We start from the raw sequence: 23,012 nt of genomic DNA, 5'->3' as shown, positions 1-23,012 counted from the left end.
ACAATTTTATACCACCACATTACTTCTATTTGCCACAGTTGCAACGTTTATATATTGTTTATACATAATTAACACAAAATAGTGTATATTATTACAGCATTTAATTATAAAAGACGTTAATTACAATTCCGAGCACAGGACTCTGTTTTTGAAAATAGGACTCCCGATTGTCACGTGAGCGGTGTTGCCACGTTGTTCAGCATGGCTAGTACTAGAGTCGGTTGTGCTACATACTAAGACTAGTTTTTTCTATCCGAACCAGAAACCCTAACGGATCCGCTACAACGTGTGGGATGATGGTAATGAGGATTGACGGTAAAAAGGATTCCTACTGAAGATAAAGGCGTGTTCCTTTTTTATCCTTCACCTCACTACACGCATATAATTCAAACACGGCGGAAACTCCGAGTTCTCAGATCAGTCAAGAATTGGAACAACTTTAGAGTTTTTAACAACACGTATAATATAAGAACAATATTTAAACTCAGAAGTAACATCATTCAAAAGGCGACGGCGCACAGTGGATCGAACTGTATTAAAATGCGGACATAGGAACAAAAACTTTTTTTCTTTAATTAAGTTCCTAATTGCTAATTTGGTTACTTAATACATTACTTTAAGAACAAACAATTGTAATTTTTTAAAATACCCTTACTATTTATATCTAAAATAATCATAATGATCGTATTGTGACAGTTACGTAAATATTTTCGTCGATTTTTTTATGAAACTTCAAGGCGATATATTTCTTCTAAATTTATGTATGATACAATCAAACTTTTTTCATTTTGTAACACTTTGTTTAATTTATGAAAAATATGTGTTTTAAACAGATAACAATAACGTTCAATGTTTAACAATTATTTTCATAATTTCTTAAAAGTCATAGTAATATCTTAACTATTTATTAACATTTAAGAGAATGTTTGAGAGTTGCTACATTTTTTCTTGTTCTAAATTATCAATTGGACATTCCTTTCCACAAAACAACTTATTTCAGCTGCCACCATCTGCCACTTTGGTAGCAGTAGCATACGCAAACAAACGCGAGCGCGTACAAGCGCGGTGCGGTACGCTCTGTGTGGAGGTTCCTATTTCGTACGATTTGACTGCACTGTTTGTTAGAGAGTCTTTTGTCTGTCTGTCACGACTCACACCTCTGCTTTTAAAAATACATAAGTTCAACACATACAATCAACACATAACTGATTCTTTTAATTAAAAATGACAACATTAAGAAACAAAGATTTATTCTTATTCTTAAAAGATTTAGGTCCTGCTCTAATGTATCAGAAACAATTGTTCGACTTCGTTACAGAAAAATTAGATATTAATTTATCAGAAAAATCTGAAAGTCAATTGAAAAATTGCTTACGGTTATTTTGCAGTAATGCTTATTCTCGATGGCAGAAATCGCCATTATAATCGATGTAAGCGCCATTGGAAAGAATCGGGCAATCGTGAAAACACATAATTGAGAAATTCGACATTTGACGGTGTGACATCTAACGTCATTATGCAGAATAAGAAACGAAAGTGAGGTGGCATAGTTGCCAAATCACATCATTTGAGAGTTCTATCGCGGTGTTGCCGCATCTGTGACCATCTAGCAAAATGAATTTGCTCGAGCCGAGCGAGATTTTGATTCCTGGCGGACATAGAAAAGGACAGCGCGAGAGAAAGAGAAGGAGTATCATGAATGAAACAACGTAGGGCCGATCGGCGTAAATATAGTCACACGCTACGACAGATTCGATGAGACTCTGTAATACACATAACGTACGCGACTATAAGACTTATAGGAATAAAAACTATATGGCATTAATAATTTCAGGAAAGGAATGAAAAATAAAGACATGTAAATTGATCTATAATATACAATATTTATCGATTGAAATATAATCAATAAATATAAACAATGCCTCTTCTTTCTCCGCGCCGTCTACATCGTCGATTCCCATGACAGCCACTCCAGCCACGTGTTATTGAAATCTTTTTCATTTGAAATATAATAATGAATTTTAATATAATTGTACCTGCATATACAGGGTGTCCCAGTCTAAGTGTGACAGAATTATATTAAAATTCATTATTCATTTCTTTATTTCTTATTCCCTTCTTGAAATTATTATGTCAGGTAGTTTTCATTCCTATAAGTCTTATGGCCGCGTACTTACGTTATGTGTATTATTTCATTCATTCTACCCCTACCAGCACCACGAATCCGCCGTTCTTTGTGTTTCCGAACATAGAAAAGGATAGCGCAAGAAGGATAAACAAAGAGAGAAAGACTCACAAGCACAACATTTAACCCAATATTATGCTATTAAATGTTGACCGATTTATATTGTGTTTAGCTTCATTTTAATCAGAAAAATCTTCTCCACATGATAGTGAAATTTTTATTAACAAAAAGTACAAAATTGTTCCGTTAAATTTCGCCGCGGCGTATTTTCCGCGGTTGGGAATCTGTAGGAAAATGAGCGAGGTGCCGGATCGCGTTTACCGAGGCGCAGGAGTCTTGGAAAAGCGGAAGCAATGAACTCCACAGCAACGTGTTGCGTAGTTTTAGCAAAAACTCGTTGTATTTAATAAATTAACAAGTAGTCTTAGGAATAACAAGTTTATATTTCAATCCTCTATTCACTGAATTAATCCGCGTTATTGCGGTTCGCCGAAGCACTTGGTTCGTGCGAAGCGCCAGAAAAAGAACAAAGGAGAGATTTGCGGATCTGAATTCTCCGAAAAGCGTTCGCAAGATAAGAGTGAGACAAGAGTGAGCCCCGTCGCAGAGCGACGACAGGCTCGCACCTCTCCCTCTCTCTCCCGGCGTCCTCGCCCCACACCGCTGGCCAACGGCGTGAGAGAGATGGGCGCCGATGAGAGAGGGATGGCAATACGACAGAAGTCAGTCGCGTTAGACATTGAGGAAACAGTTCGCTCGAACATACCGCCCGCCTTCTTCGGTGATACGAAGAATGGTTGACGTGAATCAAGGCAAATAACCGCTAGAGTTTTACTAGTACAAACCATGAGTGCTTACACGCTAGTTACAAAGGTAAACTAATTAATAATAATTTTAATATAAAGCAATCAAGTAAAGCAAAGTGAATAAAGAGTAAATATAAAATAACAAATAGCAATTAGAATAGTAAACTAGACCAACCAAAGTAAAGCAAAAGAATTACGCGGAAAATTTCGGTCGTAGTTTACGAAGAGAAAAAGAAAAAGGAAGTTTTTGATGCTCAAAACAACTTTGAAGAGAGTGAAAATCACAACTTTCCTCGAACATACGATACATAAAGTGTCCAGTGCACATGTCTAAAAACTTACATATCAATCCCTCAGGCAAAGAAACCAATATATTGGATTCAAGGTTACCAATTCGGCAGTTTCAAGTCGACATCCCTTATTACTCTGTGAGTAAATCTCCTCCTCGTCTAGGACTTCGGTTACGGAAACTTCGAGTTACAACCAATTCTGTTATCCCACGACCCCCGAAGATGAGTCAATCAGGCAGCTCTCCCTCAACTTCGTTTGGCAAAGCTGAGTGGAGAAATAGTTCTCCAAAGGATACGGTGAAGATTACTGGAGTCTCTGCTCTCGGGATGTTAGGACGTGCCGATGAGGCAGATGAACATCCCGTGACGACAGAACTCCATGCAGACGTTCCTCTTGTAGAAGAAGACGCTTTCGAGGGACAGGATGATTCAGGGGATGAAGAGACTTCTGAGTCTTGGGAATGGTTTCCTTATAAAGATGAACAATCTGACCGTGGTAGAGCGACTGATCTGAGCTTAGCTCAACTAAGGCTGATGCTGATCGATGAGTCTCGATTGTATGACTCATGGGTTGTTGCCTTTGGCCACTTGGAACTTGCTGTTAATCCAAGATATGCAAATGTGCTTGCTAAGGTTAAAGATGTCGTAAAACAATGTAAGCGTCTCGCATTAGATGTTACAGCTCTAGATTTAGCTCTTACTCTGACTGAGAATCCTGCGAGCATCCAGGGTTTTCTTCGGTGTTTTAAAACTACCGCCAGGCGAGTACGTCCAGAGATTGATATTGTTGAAGGTCTTCAAGCATTGTATACCGATATGAACAAGAACTTCAAAAGCCTGCTGGATGAATATGCCCAACAGCGTGATCATACATTAAAAGTGAACGACCAGATGAGGACAACATCGGAGCGTTTGTCTGGGCTTACAGAAACAGTTGAAACGTTTGCCCTAAAAGCCGCAAAGCTTGACCTGTTACCGACACCTAAGACCAGACAGGACTCCGAGATCTCCATGCCAGTTACGTTCCCTGTGGAACCAGGGCAGAAAGTGGACTGTGTAAACCTTAACAAGGAAGGAGAGTATAAGGGTCATTATATACTCAAAGTAGCGGGAGGAAGAATTCAGACAGTGGTTCCTCCTTCCAATCATCCCGAATTGTCTGGATTGGAAACCTTAAACCCGTTCTACAACATATTTTTGTCAAACTAGACCAACCAAAGTAAAGCAAAAGAATTACGCGGAAAATTTCGGTCGTAGTTTACGAAGAGAAAAAGAGAAAGGAAGTTTTTGATGCTCAAAACAACTTTGAAGAGAGTGAAAATCACAACTTTCCTCGAACATACGATACATAAAGTGTCCAGTGCACATGTCTAAAAACTTACATATCAATCCCTCAGGCAAAGAAACCAATATATTGGATTCAAGGTTACCAATTCGGCAGTTTCAAGTCGACATCCCTTATTACTCTGTGAGTAAATCTCCTCCTCGTCTAGGACTTCGGTTACGGAAACTTCGAGTTACAACCAATTCTGTTATCCCACGACCCCCGAAGATGAGTCAATCAGGCAGCTCTCCCTCAACTTCGTTTGGCAAAGCTGAGTGGAGAAATAGTTCTCCAAAGGATACGGTGAAGATTACTGGAGTCTCTGCTCTCGGGATGTTAGGACGTGCCGATGAGGCAGATGAACATCCCGTGACGACAGAACTCCATGCAGACGTTCCTCTTGTAGAAGAAGACGCTTTCGAGGGACAGGATGATTCAGGGGATGAAGAGACTTCTGAGTCTTGGGAATGGTTTCCTTATAAAGATGAACAATCTGACCGTGGTAGAGCGACTGATCTGAGCTTAGCTCAACTAAGGCTGATGCTGATCGATGAGTCTCGATTGTATGACTCATGGGTTGTTGCCTTTGGCCACTTGGCACTTGCTGTTAATCCAAGATATGCAAATGTGCTTGCTAAGGTTAAAGATGTCGTAAAACAATGTAAGCGTCTCGCATTAGATGATACAGCTCTAGATTTAGCTCTTACTCTGACTGAGAATCCTGCGAGCATCCAGGGTTTTCTTCGGTGTTTTAAAACTACCGCCAGGCGAGTACGTCCAGAGATTGATATTGTTGAAGGTCTTCAAGCATTGTATACCGATATGAACAAGAACTTCAAAAGCCTGCTGGATGAATATGCCCAACAGCGTGATCATACATTAAAAGTGAACGACCAGATGAGGACAACATCGGAGCGTTTGTCTGGGCTTACAGAAACAGTTGAAACGTTTGCCCTAAAAGCCGCAAAGCTTGACCTGTTACCGACACCTAAGACCAGACAGGACTCCGAGATCTCCATGCCAGTTACGTTCCCTGTGGAACCAGGGCAGAAAGTGGACTGTGTAAACCTTAACAAGGAAGGAGAGTATAAGGGTCATATACTCAAAGTAGCGGGAGGAAGAATTCAGACAGTGGTTCCTCCTTCCAATCATCCCGAATTGTCTGGATTGGAAACCTTTAAACCCGTTCTACAACATATTTTTGTCAAACTAGACCAACCAAAGTAAAGCAAAAGAATTACGCGGAAAATTTCGGTCGTAGTTTACGAAGAGAAAAAGAAAAAGGAAGTTAAAGTTAAAGTATCTTAGCTGGTATCGATGCTAAGAGGCGTCGGTTGGCGATACTGGTAAGGGGCACAGCTTGACGATTGGCCTCTTAACAGTGCCCTTTTCAGTGCGTAGAGTTACCACTCTAACGCATCCATCAGGTCCTGGGTGTAGTTCGGTGACGCGTCCCATCTACCACTTTGCTGGTGGCTGTAAGTCGTCCCGGATAAGCGCCAGGCTGCCGATTTCCAAATTCTCCCGGTAACGACGCCACTTCGGAAACTGTTGGAGATGCTGTAAGTATTCGCGTCTCCATCTTTTCCAGAATTGTGCTCGCATTTGTGAGATTAACCGCCAGCGTGTGTGAAGTGCAGTGCATGGTTCTTCTGGCTCTGGGGGGACGGTGGTTGGTTCCCCTATCAAGAAGTGAACCGGTGTCAAGGCGGCCAGCTCCGAAGGGTCCTCTGATAGTGCGTACAGTGGCCTCGAGTTTAGGCACGCCTCTATTTGACAGAGGAGAGTCGTCAGTTCCTCGAAGGTAAGTGTGGAATCACCGATCACTCTCCGTAGATGGTGCTTTACGGATTTTACCCCTGCCTCCCACAGGCCACCAAAATGCGGCGCATAAGGGGGAATGAACTGCCAGCTGGTGCCGTCTAATGCCAGGGATGCGGCTGCCTCCTGGTAGAATAAAGTAGACTGGCGGAACATAGTGCGGAGCTCTCTGTCTGCTCCCTGGAATACCGTTCCATTGTCGCTAAACAGAGTGGCGCAATGTCCTCGCCTGCCCACAAAGCGACGGAAGGCTGCAAGAAAGGAAGCTGAGGTTAGATCTGACACCGCTTCCAAATGTATTGCCCTGGTAGACAGGCACACGAAGAGGGCGATGTAGCCTTTGTAGGCTTTGTGGCCACGCCCGGGCGAGGTACGTAGCTTAATCGGGCCCGCATAATCCACGCCGGTGGTTAAAAAGGCCCTCTGTGCTGCAGTGCGCTCCTGTGGAAGTTGTCCCATCAGTTGTCCAGCTCTACGTCCGCTGAACCGGGCGCACGTGACGCAGGCGGCGATTTCGGATCGAACCAGTGAGCGGCCTCGGACGATCCAGACTCTTCTCATGAGATGGCTGCGAGTAAGCTGTGGACCTCCATGGAGCGTGCGGTAATGTGCGTCCCGTATCAGAAGCCTGGCCAACGGACATCTCTTCGACACAAGGTAAGGATGTTTCTCATTCTACGGCAGAGCCGCGTTTTCTAAGCGCCCTCCGAGCCTTAGCAAGCCCTGGTCGTCTAAGAAAGGTCGACACGGAGAAAGGGGTGAAGCTTTGCGTAGCTCGCCGTGCCGTTGCAGTTGTTCAATCTCCTCCAGGAAACTGGTGTGTTGAGAGAATCTCAGAACTGCTAGGAAGGCGTGGGTGCGCTCCGCTGCTTTAACAAAACCCTTCTCGCAAGGCTGCCCTCGGCTTAGACTGGCAAACCTGAAACACTGGGCAATAACAGATAAAAGGTGCGAGAGGGAGGAGAAGCGGCACAGGAAGTTTTCTCCGAATTTCTCCTTGACGACGTGTACCGTGGCTCCTCTTCTCTCTGCCTCTATTCCCTCGTTGGACTCCGGAAAGGTCGCCGGCCAGAATTCAGGCTGTTCCGTCAACCATTTCGGCCCGTGCCACCAGATATCGGAGTCGACGAGCTCGGCTGGGCTCATTCCTCGGGTTGCCAAGTCCGCTGGATTGTCCGGAGAGCGGATGTGCCGCCAATTGTCCGCCGGTATCTCGTGCTGGATATCGGAGACTCGATGGGCAACGAAGGGTTTCCATTGAGATGCATGGCCGCGGATCCAGTGTAAGGTTACACTTGAATCCGTCCACGCGATGGTCGGGCCAGACATATTAATGCCTTCTTTGACCCGAATCAATAATTTAGATAACAAGGTGGCTCCACACAGTTCCAACTTCGGAATTGTTATAGTCTTTACCGGGGCCACCTTAGTTTTTGCGACCAAAAGCGAGGTCGTTACCGACCCATTGTTATTGACCCGCAGGTACACCGCTGCCGCATAAGCTCGCTGCGAGGCGTCACAAAAACCGTGAAGTTCCATCTGGGTGGACGGCTCTGATGAGGCAAATGTCCAGCGTGGGATCTTCAGGGTATCCAATTGCTGCAAGGAGCCTCTGAAGCGCTGCCACATAGTGCAGACGTTCTCTGGCAATTGCTGATCCCAGTCCGCTCCAAGGATCCAGAGGTCCTGCATTAAAATCTTGGCCACGACTAGGACCGGCGCCGCCCAGCCCAGTGGGTCGAAGAGGCCTGCGATTTCCGAAAGGATAGACCTCTTGGTGGTGCATTCTCTCACCAGCTCAGCGGCTGCGACTCGCAAGGAGAAGGCATCATCCCTAGGATTCCAGTTCACGCCTAGTGTGCTGATGCCGGACCATTCCTGAAACAGGCGCGTATTAGAAGAGTCGGCTTCTTGAATTTCCGGTATGTTAGATGCCCATTTGCTTAGTTCGAAACCGCCAGCTTTGAAAATTGCCACCACTTCTCTTTTCAAAGCCAGGGTCTCGCTGACATCATCCGCCCCGGTGAGAATATCATCGACATAAGTGTGTCGACGCACCACCGAAGCTCCTCGGGGAAATCGGCTGCTTTCGTCGTTCGCCAGCTGGGCAAGTACCCGTAAAGCTAGGAAAGGCGCACACGCCGTGCCATACGTCACCGTTGTAAGCCGAAAGTCCTGCACTCGTTCGTCGGGAGTGGCGCGCCAAAGGATGCTTTGCCACTTAGTATCCTCTGAATGGACTCGGATCTGTCTGAACATCTTGACAATGTCCGTGGTGAATACGACCCGAAAAAGTCGCCAGCGGGTCAATACCATCCATAGGTCAGCCTGGAGCTTCTGACCAGTGGCGAGGCAGTCGTTTAGCGATTGGCCCGTGGCTGTACAAAAAGAAGCATTAAAAACGACCCGTAACTTGGCAGAAGGATCGTGACGCTTGCGTACGGCGTGGTGTGGCAGGTAATACGCAGGCCCTTTATCCGCTTCTTCGGGTGCACCCTGCATGTGCTGTAAAGTCAGGTACTCCATCATAAAATTTCGATACTGCTCTTTCAGCGTAGCATCCGAGGATAGGCGTCGTTCACAATTGAAGAGGAGTTTCAACGCCGTCGTCCTGTTGGACTTCAGCGCAGTCCGCGGGTCCTTTACGAAGGGAAGGCGCACCACGTAGCGTCCCGATGGATCTCGAGCATGGGTGTTAAGGAAGTGACGCTCACACTTTTCCTCTTCTTGTGACATTGGAGCCCGTTCTCGAATCTCGTCCAGCTCCCAGAACCGCTGGAGGAGTTGGCTTGTGGAGTCCTCGCCGTGGCAGTGAAGAACCCGAGCGGCCGTCTCCGCCTTGGGTTTGTCGTCGGAGGCTGGTCCCATAAGCACCCAGCCAAAGGGGGTGAGTTTCGCTGTTGGAGTACCCTCTGGCCCTCTGCGCGAGTCGTCACCAAAGAGCGTTCCGCAAACATCCGCACCTAAAAGTAAATCTACCCGAGCCGGAACTCCGTACTCGGGGTCAGCAAGCGTGAGACCGGTAATATGCGGCCAAGACTTTGCCACGATGCGTTTGCTCGGGAGCAACGACGTTAGTTTGCGGAGTACCAACGCACGAACTGGTAATCGGAAGTCCGAGGTGTGTCGGGGTCGAACTACAAGTGATACCTCTCCGGTCGCGTGTCCAACCTCATTGTCCTTAACGCCTGAGATGGCCACTCGCACTGAGTTGCGTCGTCAGACGTCGAGGCAGCGTCTTCTCGTGCCGGCTGTCCGCCTTCACGGCCTGGTGCGCTTGCCGGTGGAGCCGTCAGCGCCTCGTGCAGTAACGTAAGGTGTCGCTTGCTACAAGCTAAACAGACTTGTTTAGACGGACACTTACCCACTTCGTGTCCTACATTCAAACAGCTCAGGCAGGCCTTCAGCTGTTGGACGCGCTCCTTGCGTTTTGCCGGCGACAGCGCCTTGAATTTATAACAAAATCCTAGACCGTGGGTGCCCGAACACCCCGGACATTTCCGGGCCGGGGGCGACTTTGATGCTGCGGCTAAGACGTTAGAGTTAACGCCTTTTGCTGATGCTCCTCCTTTTGTTTTAGGTTTGATTTCCTTTGAGCTGGTCGGCGACACAGCGTGGAGTGATGGGTCCGTCATGCCTGCAGCGCCTAAAGCTTGGATCCGGTTCTCCAAGAACTGCGATAATTGCTGGAACCGCGGGATTTCCCGGCTATCCGCCAAAGAAGTCTCCCAAGCAAGGTGAGTAGTTTTGTCAAGCTTTTGGCTTAGTAAGTATACAAACCACTCATCCGATGAAGTAACGGGTTTCCTCAGTGTAACGTACGCCCTAATCGCCTGGCGGAAAGTGTCTAAAAGCCGCTTCAATTCGCCAGCTGACTGCTGCAGGGCTGGTGGGCACAAGAGGAGCGCTCGATGATGGGAAAACGATAACAGACGAATGTTACCGTACCGGGCTTCCAGATCGTCCCATGCTCCCCTGAAGCCGGAGTCCGTTATCGGCGTATTCCGAATGACCTCGGCGGCCTCACCTGTCAAACTAGACTTCAAATAGAGTAGCTTCTGTACGTCAGGTAAGTGGCTGACGTCATGGACTAGACTTTTAAAAAGGTCGCGAAAGCTCTCCCATTGTAACGGATCGCCCGAAAATTTCGGCAAATCAATTTTAGGCAGTTGCGGGTGGGGCGGAGGCGCAATATTGGACTGTTGAACATGCGAGGAGCAAGGGGACGGCAGCTCTTTCAGGTGATGGGAAATCATGAAGGCTGCGTCGAGGTAAGCTTCTTCTGTGACCGAAAAGGCGTCCTCTTTGACATATGAACTAGAACTCGCCTCCTTGCATCTCATCAATTTACGGTGTCCGCTAAGGAACGTATCCCAGTATCGGTTGAGCAAACCCTGTCTCTGCTCTAAAACCGCTCCCGTCAGCTTGTCCTTTCCTAACTTGCATACGTTAGCCCAGAATCTTTGTATCCACCCCGCTACTTCCTCTTGTTCACGCAGAAGATCCGAAAAGGACGTAGTCATGATCGCAATTCAAGGCGAAATTTAATTTAATATTTCGATAGAGAACCACTGAGACCGTACTTCTAAGCCTTTCAACGCGTACCGTAATGTTGGTAAATATTAGTCGCGCTGACTTACCCAAAGTCGTTAGGCTCTCGGCGTGACGTCACAAAGCGTGGTCGTTGCCGTTGAAACAAAGGATGGTTACGTAACCGGTTTTCAATCGGCTCTTCTTTTCAGATTCCTGGTTGGAGATTTTCGCTGATCTGGATCGCCGAAGAAGTTCTCCACAGGTGAAGAAGAAAAGCCAGATGCACTTGAAGCACAGAGTTCACTTGCGCGATTTTCCCGAAGCACCGTTGTTCGTTTAACCAGATCCGGCTCGAAGGACCAGTTTGTTCCGTTAAATTTCGCCGCGGCGTATTTTCCGCGGTTGGGAATCTGTAGGAAAATGAGCGAGGTGCCGGATCGCGTTTACCGAGGCGCAGGAGTCTTGGAAAAGCGGAAGCAATGAACTCCACAGCAACGTGTTGCGTAGTTTTAGCAAAAACTCGTTGTATTTAATAAATTAACAAGTAGTCTTAGGAATAACAGGTTTATATTTCAATCCTCTATTCACTGAATTAATCCGCGTTATTGCGGTTCGCCGAAGCACTTGGTTCGTGCGAAGCGCCAGAAAAAGAACAAAGGAGAGATTTGCGGATCTGAATTCTCCGAAAAGCGTTCGCGAGATAAGAGTGAGACAAGAGTGAGCCCCGTCGCAGAGCGACGACAGGCTCGCACCTCTCCCTCTCTCTCCCGGCGTCCTCGCCCCACACCGCTGGCCAACGGCGTGAGAGAGATGGGCGCCGATGAGAGAGGGATGGCAATACGACAGAAGTCAGTCGCGTTAGACATTGAGGAAACAGTTCGCTCGAACAAAAATAAAAAACTTTATTCTGTGCATTAGTATGGTCACATTGACACGGGACATTTAAATGAAGGCAATAAATCCCGGTTTTAGTCCCTCTTTCGTCTTTAGCTACTGACTCTTTCTAATCAGTGTTTACTGACTAGGCAATCAAATTTGAATAATGATTCTCCTATTCCATAACAGTTGCGGAGTGGACCGGCAATAATTATGTACATTTATCGAGTTTTCACTAAATATGGTGCAAGTTTTATAATTCATTTTTCTGGCATACCATTTCAAGTATTCTATCTGTAATTTAATTGATGAAAAAAACATGATTATAAATATGAATAAAAAAGTTTGATGGTTGCACACATTAGTACATGTATTGTTTCATTCTCGAACCTCTTTCTCTCTCGAGCGCCCTGTTCTTTTCTATGTCTGGCAGGAATCAAAATCGGCTCGAACCTGTTGCAATTGTAACAGATGTGGCAACAGCGTGACAGAAGTCTTAATACGTTGCGACAACTATGCCTTACTTCTGACTATATTCGCGTAGCTGCTTGTGGTGTCAAATTAGAATTTACATTTATCGACTGATTTCTGTTTTTATCGACCCCGATGATAATGTGGTCAAATATACCATCAATGCCTCTGACGGAAAATCAGTGAACTATTCTTCCGTCTATTTGACGTCTGATGCGTGCAAATCGTAAATTTCGTTTTACGTCTTCCAGAAGTGATAAATTGTGAAAAATCGAATTTCAGTGACATTGTGCTAGTTCAAGGAAGGGTGGTCTGGTGTGCTATGGGTGAAAAAACCATTAAATCGTCCAATATTTGCTAAAATGCAGCCGAACGCAGCATTCGGCAGCCATGTTGTTTGTTTACAACAGCGTCTGTCTCAATCTTACAGTGTCGAAAATATCATTTTTCTCAACGTATGGTGTTTATTAGCGTTCAAACGGACCAAACCACCCTGTGGTGAAGTCTACCCGTGGGTGCTGTACCCGCGAAAATTTCATTTGTGCAATTATCGAGACGAAAAACGAAATCTACGAAATCGAGTGTCTCTCTCACGCATGGCGTATACGTGCATGCTTTCCGTTGATTGTGTGAGTGCACGCATACAGGTCATGGCACAAGGAGTCTGTGCCCTTAAGCTCGAACTCGAATAGGTGGCACATATCATAAAACCGCATGAAAGAAGAACGATAAACTGTTCGCTCGAGCGTGACAATGCATGGCCTCTGGCTTTCATGCTGCTCTCACTCCTTCTCGGATCTCTCACTCGGTGGGCGACTTCAAACAAAAAAGAGGCGATAGTGATTTGCTTATTTCAAGACACGAAAGTGTAGCTTATTCCGGGGCAATATTGTACATATTCTTCGGCGAATTCTTTCACGACAGATTTGGACTGTTCTAGAAGATCTTGCAGAAAACATATAAGCAAGCGTTGCCGGCTAGATTCAGTCAGTCGGTTTATAAGCTAACGAGGGGAACTACCCAAGTGTTACACTCACTTATTAATGAAACTTTCCCACCTTGTAGAGCTCGTCGCCCTGAACACGCCTATACCCCATTTTGGAGGCAGACGGCTAATTGTTTAAAAGATATTAACAATTAAAGTTAGTTACTCCTTACATTGAGAAGCATGACAAACTAACACATATAAATGCTTAGCTCCGCGGTAAAACGCTAGACTCGCAATCTAACTGTCCACGGTTCAAGTCGATGGTTCCCTCCAACTTTTTTTTTCTTTTTTCTTCTTTCTTTTTAATGATAATCTGTCTCTTTTTGAATAACTATTACAACTGTGCTATAATCATTGCATTTATTAATAGGTAATTAATTACATGTGCTGAAATTTTTATAAAATTTAAGTTATCTTTTCTATCCAATACGTACATTAACACCCTTACCGCATTCAAAATTTACTTTTACATTCAAAACATACGTTTCGGCTCTATCCTTTCTGTTGAAATATTGTTTAGGGTACTCTAGAATAATATTTCTATATTGTAAGCAAAAATGCCTAACGTTCAATTTAAACAAAGGCGATAGAAGGACGACCAGATGTGTCTGGATTTCGTCACCCAAGTCAAGGGACTGCATCGCCAGGCAGGGCCATAAACGCTTTTCTTTAGAAAAGCGGACCCCAGCTTTCTTATGGGAGTCGAGTCACTTGCAGTCAAAATCTCAGAAGCGTTAGACGTGTTTTTCCGTTCCGTTTAATAAAGTTAGTTTTTCTAAAGTAAAACTGTGTAATTTAATCTCCCATAATCCAATAGGTTATGGGCCCAGATTACGAATACAAACTAATTTTTTTTTATTAAGAAACTGTAAAAAAAAAAACTGTATAATTAGTGTAAACAGTGTATTATAGTGTCTAGGCTAAATTGAAACAATTATTAGAAATTACGTCGGAAATTAAGCTATTATTAGTCTAGTGTATTATTTTTATTTTTATTTAGTGCGTAGTGATTTAGTGATTAAAAAAAAAAAATAAGTAAACGTATATAATAATAAATATGGAAAACTTGAAAGTGAAGAGGAACATTAAGCCTTTCGACGGTGAAAGGTATAGTGTGTGGAAGTTGAGAATACGCGCACTAATGAGTGAAATGGACGTAATCAAAGTGATTGATGAAAATGCTCCTGATATGTTGAATGTCGAGTGGATAAAGGCTGAGCGTGTGGCAAAAAATATTATTGTGGAATACTTATCAGATTCATTTTTGGGCTTTGCATCAACCGGTAGTACCGCGAAGGAGATTTTACAAAATTTAGATACTATTTACGAGCGGAAAAGTCTAGCTACTCAATTAGCTTTACGTAAAAAATTACTAAGCTTAAAATTGCAAGGTGACATGCCATTGGTGAAGCATTTCACAATTTTTGATGATTTAATCACCGAATTATCAGCAGCGGGTGCGAAGTTAGAAGAAACTGATAAAGTTTCACATTTATTATTGACTCTTCCTGCGGCATATGATGGTGTGATCACGGCCATAGAAACATTATCCGAGGACAATTTAACAGTGGCTTTTGTTAAGACAAGGCTGCTCGATCATGAAGTAAAATTAAAAACTGAAAGTGCTTGTACGAGCACGAAGGTACTTAATGTACAAAATTTCAAAGGAGTTCAAAAATCATTTAAGAAGAACAATTATAATAAAAAACAGAAATTTTATAATAAAAAGGGGCCAGTTATGAAATGTCACCATTGTGGAAGACGAGGTCATAAGATAAAAGACTGTTTTTATCATAAAAGGAATGTGCAATATAATGAAGAGAAAACACGTACGGTTCAGACTGTGCAAATTGCAGAGCCAGGTTCTTCGAAAGAAAATTCGTCTGGTTTTGCATTTATGGCTGGAGACCATAAAGAGGAAGTGACTGACAAACTAACTTTTCTGCTGGATTCTGGTGCATCTGAGCACATAGTGAAAGATGATAAAGTGTTTTCTAGTTTCATCCTATTACAACCACCACTGAAGATTTCAGTGGCGAAGAATGGACATTACATTACAGCAACCAAAAAGGGATTGATCAAGGTGACCAGCAATATGGGAGTGGACGGAATACTTGAAGAAGTGCTCTATTGCCCCGAAGTACCATATAATTTACTGTCCGTGAGAAGAATGCAGCAGGCTGGATTAAGCGTTATTTTCAATGAGGAGGGAGTCACCGTAAGCAATAACGGTAAACCTGTGATGATTGGTAAGCCCTTAGAAAATTTAACTGCAATTCATTTTAAAGTTCATATAAAAAGGGTTAGTAATAAAATTATTCATGTTTACAATGTAGCTAGTAACAATTATGAACTGTGGCATAGGCGCTTAGGCCACATCGGTAAATCGAAATTTTTAGAATTGAGGAATAAACAAATGGTCGATGACATAGAATATATTAATAAAATTGTACCTACTGACAGTTTATGTGAAGCTTGTATAAATGGCAAACAAGCAAGACTATCATTTGAAAAGTCCAAGGATAAAAGTCATATAAAACGACCATTGTTTATTGTTCATACTGATGTTTGCGGTCCTATCACTCCATCTACTATTAATAATAAAAATTATTATGTATTATTTGTGGATGAGTTTACTCACTATTGCGTTACATATCTGATAACATACAAGTCAGATGTGTTTTCAGTCTTCCAAGACTTTGTTGCAAAAAGTGAGGCTCATTTTAATTTAAAGATTGTAAATTTGTATTGTGATAATGGAGGAGAATACTTATCAAATGAGATGAGAGACTATTGCGTGCAAAGAGGTATTAGTTTTCATTTAACAGTTCCACGAACCCCTCAATTGAATGGTGTTTCAGAACGAATGGTTAGAACAATAACAGAAAAGGCACGCACAATGATAAGTGGTGCTAGTTTAGATAAAGTATTTTGGGGTGAGGCAGTGCTCACTGCTACGAAATTAATTAATTTAACCCCGACTAGAGCTTTAAATGTAAATAAAACACCATTCGAATTGTGGCATAGTAAGAAGCCTAAATTAAGGTATTTAAAGATTTTTGGTTCAACAGTCTATGTCCATAATAAAGTAAGAAAGACTAAATTTGATGAAAAGTCTTGGAAAGGAATATTAATGGGCTATGAACCGAATGGTTATAAAGTATGGGATGTGGAAAGTGAAAAATTTCTCGTAGTGAGAGATGTAATAGTAGATGAAACAAATTACTTGGAAACTCGACCAGTATTGAGACTTGAAAAGGTTAATGAAAACACTTATAACAAAACTGATGCATCTGACATACAGTCAAAATCAGTAGAAATAAGTGAAAAGTCTCATAAATCTGATAATGATAAATCAGATGTAGTGGAATCGAGTGCAAAAGTAAGTTCGGAAATAAAATCAGGTAATGAACTTGATAAATCTGTAACAGAAACAGATGCGCGCAATAAGTCTTCGTCTCAAAATGATAATGATAAAATACAAGAGAAATCTGAGCTTAGAAGAAGTGATAGGATTAAGCAGCGTCCGCCTATATCATATAGTGAAAATGACACACAATATGATCTTCTCATGTGTGCACAATCTTTCATTAATAAAATTCCCAATTCGTTTGAAGAAATTGAAAGTAGTAAAGATAAAGATAAATGGGAAGAAGCAATTAATGATGAAATAAATTCACTTTTGTTAAATAAAACTTGGACCTTAGTAGAGAAGCCTGAAAATATAAATATTGTCGACTGTAAATGGATATTTACTATTAAAAATAATGAACACGGAAATCCATCGAAATATAAGGCACGACTAGTTGCTCGTGGCTTTAGTCAGGAATATTTAATTGATTATAATGAAACATTTGCTCCAGTTGCAAGAATGGCTAGTTTTCGATTCATAGTTGCTTTTGCAAATCAATTTGATTTATTAATACACCATATGGATGTAAAAACTGCATTTTTAAATGGTGAATTGAAAGAGGAGATTTATATGAAAGTTCCTCAAGGAGTAAAAAGCAAAAGTAAGCAAGTTTGCAAATTGAATAAAGCCATATACGGTTTAAAACAGGCAGCAAGGTGCTGGTTTGAAGTATTTGAGAAAAGTCTTGTAGATAAGGGTTTCCGAAGTTCATCAGTCGATCGATGTATTTATATTTTAGATAAAGGAAATATATATAAAAATATATATGTTGTACTATATGTGGATGATCTTGTGATTGTTACTGCAAATATGGAAACAATGACCAATTTTAAAAGGTATTTAATGAATAAATTTAAAATGACCGACTTGAATACCATTAGTTTTTTCTTAGGAATAAAAGTTGAACGTAAAAATGATAGAATTACACTAGATCAAACTGGTTATATTAATAAAGTTTTAGAAAAATTTAATATGCAAGAATGTAAGCCAGTTAGCACACCTTTGCCTAGTAAATTAGATTATTCAGCTTTAAATTCAGATGAGAAATATGAGGCACCGTGTAGAAATTTGATTGGGTGTTTAATGTACATAATGTTATGTACAAGACCCGATTTAAGTATTGCAATAAATATTTTAAGTAGATATACGAATAAAAATAATAAGGAACTTTGGCAACTTTTGAAACGGGTGTTAAGATATCTCAAAGGTTCGGCAAAGATTAAATTAAGTTACGTGAGAGGTAATTATGTAGAAATAATAAATGGTTATGTTGATTCTGATTGGGGAGGTCATGATGAGAGTGATAGAAAAAGTACGTCAGGGTATTTATTTCAATTATTTGAACGATGCACAATATGTTGGTCAACAAAGAGACAAGCATCGGTAGCTGCTTCATCTACTGAAGCAGAATACATGGCATTGTTTGAAGCTGTAAGAGAAGCGTTATGGCTAAAATCTCTAGCAGTTAGTATTAATATAGAAATTTCAAAGCCGATTTTAATATATGAAGATAATAACGGCTGTATCAGTATTGCAAATAATCCGAGCAATCACAAGAAATCGAAGCATATAGACATCAAATATCATTTTTCAAGAGAACAGATAGAGAAAAATGTTATTAAGCTTGAGTTTGTTTCCACAGAAAGTCAGGTAGCTGATGTGCTTACCAAACCACTACCTGCGCCCAAATTTATAGAGTTCAGGACAAGGATGGGTCTGGAGTGAAGGAATTAAATATATATAATGCATATTTAAAATAAAAAATAAAAAATAAAAAAAATTAAAAATTAAAAAATATAATAAAAATATTTGTAGCTTTAATTGATAAGTATTTGTTATGGTCTGATTAGGTTTTTCTGGGTTTCCCTAATCCTTTGCAACAAATGTTGGACCATGTGTAATTTCCCAGGGCACGGCAAGGAAAAGCATGTCTACTATATTATATTTGTATTAAGTATTAATATTAAAGTTTAGAATTAGTTTTCAATAAGTAAAGGTAGTACCTATTCGTTTATTGACTAAAACGTTTGACTCATTTTTGAGGGGGCGTGTTGAAATATTGTTTAGGGTACTCTAGAATAATATTTCTATATTGTAAGCAAAAATGCCTAACGTTCAATTTAAACAAAGGCGATAGAAGGACGACCAGATGTGTCTGGATTTCGTCACCCAAGTCAAGGGACTGCATCGCCAGGCAGGGCCATAAACGCTTTTCTTTAGAAAAGCGGACCCCAGCTTTCTTATGGGAGTCGAGTCACTTGCAGTCAAAATCTCAGAAGCGTTAGACGTGTTTTTCCGTTCCGTTTAATAAAGTTAGTTTTTCTAAAGTAAAACTGTGTAATTTAATCTCCCATAATCCAATACTTTCATCATCGGATCTCTCTCTTTCTGCCACTGTCTGTCCCTTTCTACGTTCACGCTTGGCTGGTCGTCGCGAGTAACCCGAGATTCGACACCTCGCTTGGATAAATGCAACCACTGGGTCCCAATCTTGGTTGCATTTATCCAGGTTTTACTGTACGTTAATACATTAAAAGTTTAGTCGCGCGGTACCCCTCTCCAGTGATCTTGGCGCGTCAGTCTCGCGTATCGCTCGAATTTCATGCTATAGGACAATTCTTGAATTTCAATCACAATGCCAGCATATAAGTAGGGTAAATTCTAAGAGAGCATATTTAAAAAGACGAAAGAGCTACTTCGTGTAAAAGAAAATAAAAATGAATTTAATTCACTGAAGTTTTGCACTTCGAATATAAACGCAAGATAAATGTTCAGTTTTATCATTTCACAGTTCGTTAACACATCGCAGTTACGCAGTTAATGCATCAGTTAATTATCACGCAAAGGACTGCATCAAACATTCGAATCTCGTGAAATATATCATTATATTGATTATGGTTGCAATTTGCAAAAGACAATATAAATGAGTTTTATTCGCAGAAGTTTTGCATTTAAAATATAGATGCAAAGGTTGTTGATCAAGGAACAAAAAATCGTATTACTCGCTGCACCATTTGGCTTGTCTCGGAAATGAGGTTTTTAGTGAACCGGATATAACAAATCAGCTCGTTCTCTCCGAGAGTGATGATAAAATTCTATTAGGTCTGGAAATAATCATCTTATTTATAATGTGCGTATATTTTATAGTCAAATCCAAGGTTGAAAGCATCGGCTCCGCATAGTAACAGGTCGTGATCCCAGCTTCCCCACTAAGCATTTTATTTTCTCGTTCTTCCACTTTTTTTTGCTGCTGCTTGTTTCCTTTCTCTTTTCCTTCCGTTCTTGCTTTCTCTCTTTCCTACTTCCTTCTTTCTTAGTTCCGTCTTTTCTTCCTTCGTTCGTTCCTTCAGTCCATCCTTCTTCCTCTCTGCCGCTCTTTGTTTCTGTTCTTCTTTCTTTATGCCTGGAGGTCGAGCGTCATAAAAAGTATCAGATCCGCATTACACATGAATTGGTGTAGGTTCTATGCGAACGGCCACTCGGTTGTTGAACTTGTAGATGTGGTGTTCACCCCATCTCTATTCTTCTCCCTGTTTTCCTTATTTCCTTTCTTTCTTTCCTCTGTAGTTTTTATGATTTCAATAGGAAACGCCTCCATCTCGCACGGATTCGAACTCCGTAAAGAGGCAGTTTATTCGAAACCACGGAAGAGCAAACATACCAAAATACAAAAATATACGTGTTATGTTGCGTGCTATTGACGAAGCGGGACGAAATTATACTTTAGCTCGTAAGATTCATCGTGATTTAGTGCGGAACCCCAACGAAATTCCTGATAGACGAGATTTTGCGCGACTCGATTATCAATTCGGGGAGCAGGAAACCGTGATGCAGCTTACTACAAGACGTAACGGAGCAGGTCGACCTCGAGTGCATTGGCAGAAAGAAGAAAAAGTTATAGCTCTTGCAAGAGTTTATCCACTGATGGGGTTACGGTGCATCGCGAAAAGAGTAGGAATCTCGCACATGACAGTGCGGCGTATAATACGCGAAGAAGGTCTGCGACCATATAAAATTCGACGTGTCCAAGCCCTACGCCCTAATGATTATGCCACACGGCGAGAATTTTGTAACTGGATGTTACATAAACTGCGACACGATCCACGCTTTTTGGAACGTGTCCTATTCATGGATGAGAGCAGCTTTTCGAATAGCAACATCCTCAATCGGCAGAATGAAAGGATTTGGGCGTATCGCAACCCCCATGCGATGATGGAGCAATTTAATCAAGGAAGATTCACCGTTAATGTCTGGGCAGGCATCATTGGCAATCATATTATCGGCCCGATCTATTTGCCGACACGGTTAACCAGTGCAACATATCTTCAATTTCTAAGATCGAAACTCTTGAGTGAACTGCGGCACATCATTCCGCGAAGTCAACATAATTCAACCTATTTTATGCACAATGGTGCTCCACCGCACTCCAGCCGAATGGTGCAACAGTTTCTAAATCAAATGTTTGGATAGCGGTGGATAGGACGAAGACCTGCTTCCCATATGTGAGCTCCCCGTTCACCGGATTTGACACCACTGAATTTCTTCCTCTGGGGAGCCGTGAAAAACATCGTTTATCGCTCAGGTGGGGAAATTACATCGGTCCCACAATTGAAACGACGGATTGAATATGCATTCAACCAAATTAAATCCACTCGTAACATCGGCGAGAAGATACCAAGAAATATGGCGCAGCGTGTGCGTGCATGTTTGTGCAACCGTGGTGGTCACATCGAAGCGAGCACGCAGGCACGGCTTCTGCGCACGAAAAAAAGATAAGTTTATAGCAACTTATATATTTTTAACATGTATCATTACATTCAAGATTTAAATTGTATTTTTCTTTCTTATGCATAGGACGGAAGAAGACTGTGAATGAGCGGCATGGATTCGAACAACACGAACTTTCAACCGGGAAGGGAGGAAACGTAGATGCAGAACAATTACACACGAAAAAAGATAAGTTAATAGGAATCTATATATTTGTATTATATATCATTATATTCGCGATTTAAATTGTATTTTTTTTATGTATAGGATGGAAGAAGACCGTCAAACATCGTCCGTGCGTTGGTCAGCTGCAAAGGTTGTCAAACATCACATGATATATACTGAATATTACTTGAACAATACAATTGTAGTACCTTTGTATCTTTCAAATATAAAAAATAAATAAAAGAAACAAACCTGAAAAGATTATAGATTTATTTATAAACTAACCTAACCCTAACCCAACCAATTTTCGCATGCATTACACTCGCCTTTAAGTATTGTAATAGTTGAAGTAACATTTAATTGAAAATATAACTTCTGTACGTATCACATATGTATGTTACGTCCGGGTTCATTTTTCATTAACCCGACCTTGCGTTCCTCATCGGGTGCGCTGCACTTGGAAACTTTCCACGTGAGGGGCGCAAGGAAGGGCCTTTCTTATTCTATTTTTCCTCGTTTACCTGTTCGCGCTCCTCCGATCTTGTGTTCTTCCGTCGGGTGCGTGTGCATTTGGAAGTGATTCCTCACGGAGAACACAAGAAAGGAGTTTGAGATTAAAATTATAATTCTCCTTTTTCCTTTCTCTTCTCTCCTTTTTCCTTAGTTTCAATAGTTTAACCGTCAATATACCAAGTTTGTGTACCTCGCCAGTGCGAAGCACTTGGAGATAATCCCAGGCGAGGCACACAAAGGAGGCTATATTTAGTTCTTTCAAATAATACGAGTCAACCTTTCCTTGGGATGATTGCCTTGTCGAAACTACGCAGCGACAAAAACTTCGAAAGTCGAAACCGTTTAGGGAGAGGTATCATAAACATCCTTCGCCGCGCGGTTAAGCAGTGCGACGCACTTGGAAATTTCCCAACTTAACCGTGCAACATAAAGAAGAATTTTCTTCTATTCTATTAGCGAGGTACCTCTCATACCTGCAAAGCATGCGTCAGCCGGTCCTTCCACCAAAGAATGAATGCAATTAAGAACGAAAATAATTGGAATTGAACGAAATGAAACTGTTTGAATGATATTGGAATGCGAGGGTTTGCGTGACAACCGCTGTAGTTCGAAATTGTTCACGAATGTTCGAGACAAAGGTCGATCGAGACAATAAACATCGTCGTTAACGTTAAACGTGGAACGTTTCGAATATACGTAAATCGTCGAAATACGAATAAGAACGTTAATAACTAATAAGCGCGGAACGAATATTAACTAAATGCGGAAATGTATCCGCAATTTGTCGACGATTATAAAACATAACGTTTGTCTAGGGTGATCCCCCAAAGGGGAGGGGATAGCGATGTTGCACTTATCCAA

General features: G+C 41.9%; 2 protein-coding genes and 1 long non-coding RNA gene across 3 annotated transcripts in view; 1 reads left to right on the top strand and 2 right to left on the bottom strand.

Moving 5' to 3' along the window:
- Positions 1-7,101: 7,101 nt before the first annotated feature.
- LOC143305540 (uncharacterized) lies at positions 7,102-8,952 on the bottom strand. The gene has a single exon (XM_076689572.1). The coding sequence runs from the start codon at positions 8,950-8,952 to the stop codon at positions 7,102-7,104; it is 1,851 nt and encodes a 616-aa protein (XP_076545687.1).
- Positions 8,953-9,173: 221 nt separating this feature from the next.
- LOC143305518 (uncharacterized) lies at positions 9,174-10,670 on the top strand. The gene is made up of 4 exons (XR_013062531.1): positions 9,174-9,313; positions 10,007-10,163; positions 10,298-10,495; positions 10,592-10,670. It is a non-coding gene; the product is annotated as an uncharacterized LOC143305518 (long non-coding RNA).
- Positions 9,312-23,012, bottom strand: part of LOC143305517 (uncharacterized) — a 30,587-nt gene continuing 16,886 nt past the window's right edge. The window contains exon 2 of the mRNA XM_076689536.1: positions 9,312-12,983. Within this exon, the coding sequence (XP_076545651.1) occupies positions 9,564-10,949 (1,386 nt within the window). The 5' untranslated portion in view covers positions 10,950-12,983 and the 3' untranslated portion in view covers positions 9,312-9,563. The remainder of the gene's footprint in view (positions 12,984-23,012) is intronic.

The sequence above is a fragment of the Osmia lignaria genome, chromosome 8 (assembly GCF_051020975.1).
Source record: "Osmia lignaria lignaria isolate PbOS001 chromosome 8, iyOsmLign1, whole genome shotgun sequence".
In the NCBI taxonomy this organism is placed as follows: domain Eukaryota; kingdom Metazoa; phylum Arthropoda; class Insecta; order Hymenoptera; family Megachilidae; genus Osmia; species Osmia lignaria.
This window is presented reverse-complemented; position numbering and strand designations above follow the sequence as displayed.

Coding starts and splice junctions, on each gene's coding strand:
- LOC143305540 (XM_076689572.1), bottom strand. CDS start 8,952: ATGGAGTACCTGACTTTACAGCACATGCAGGGTGCACCCGAAGAAGCG.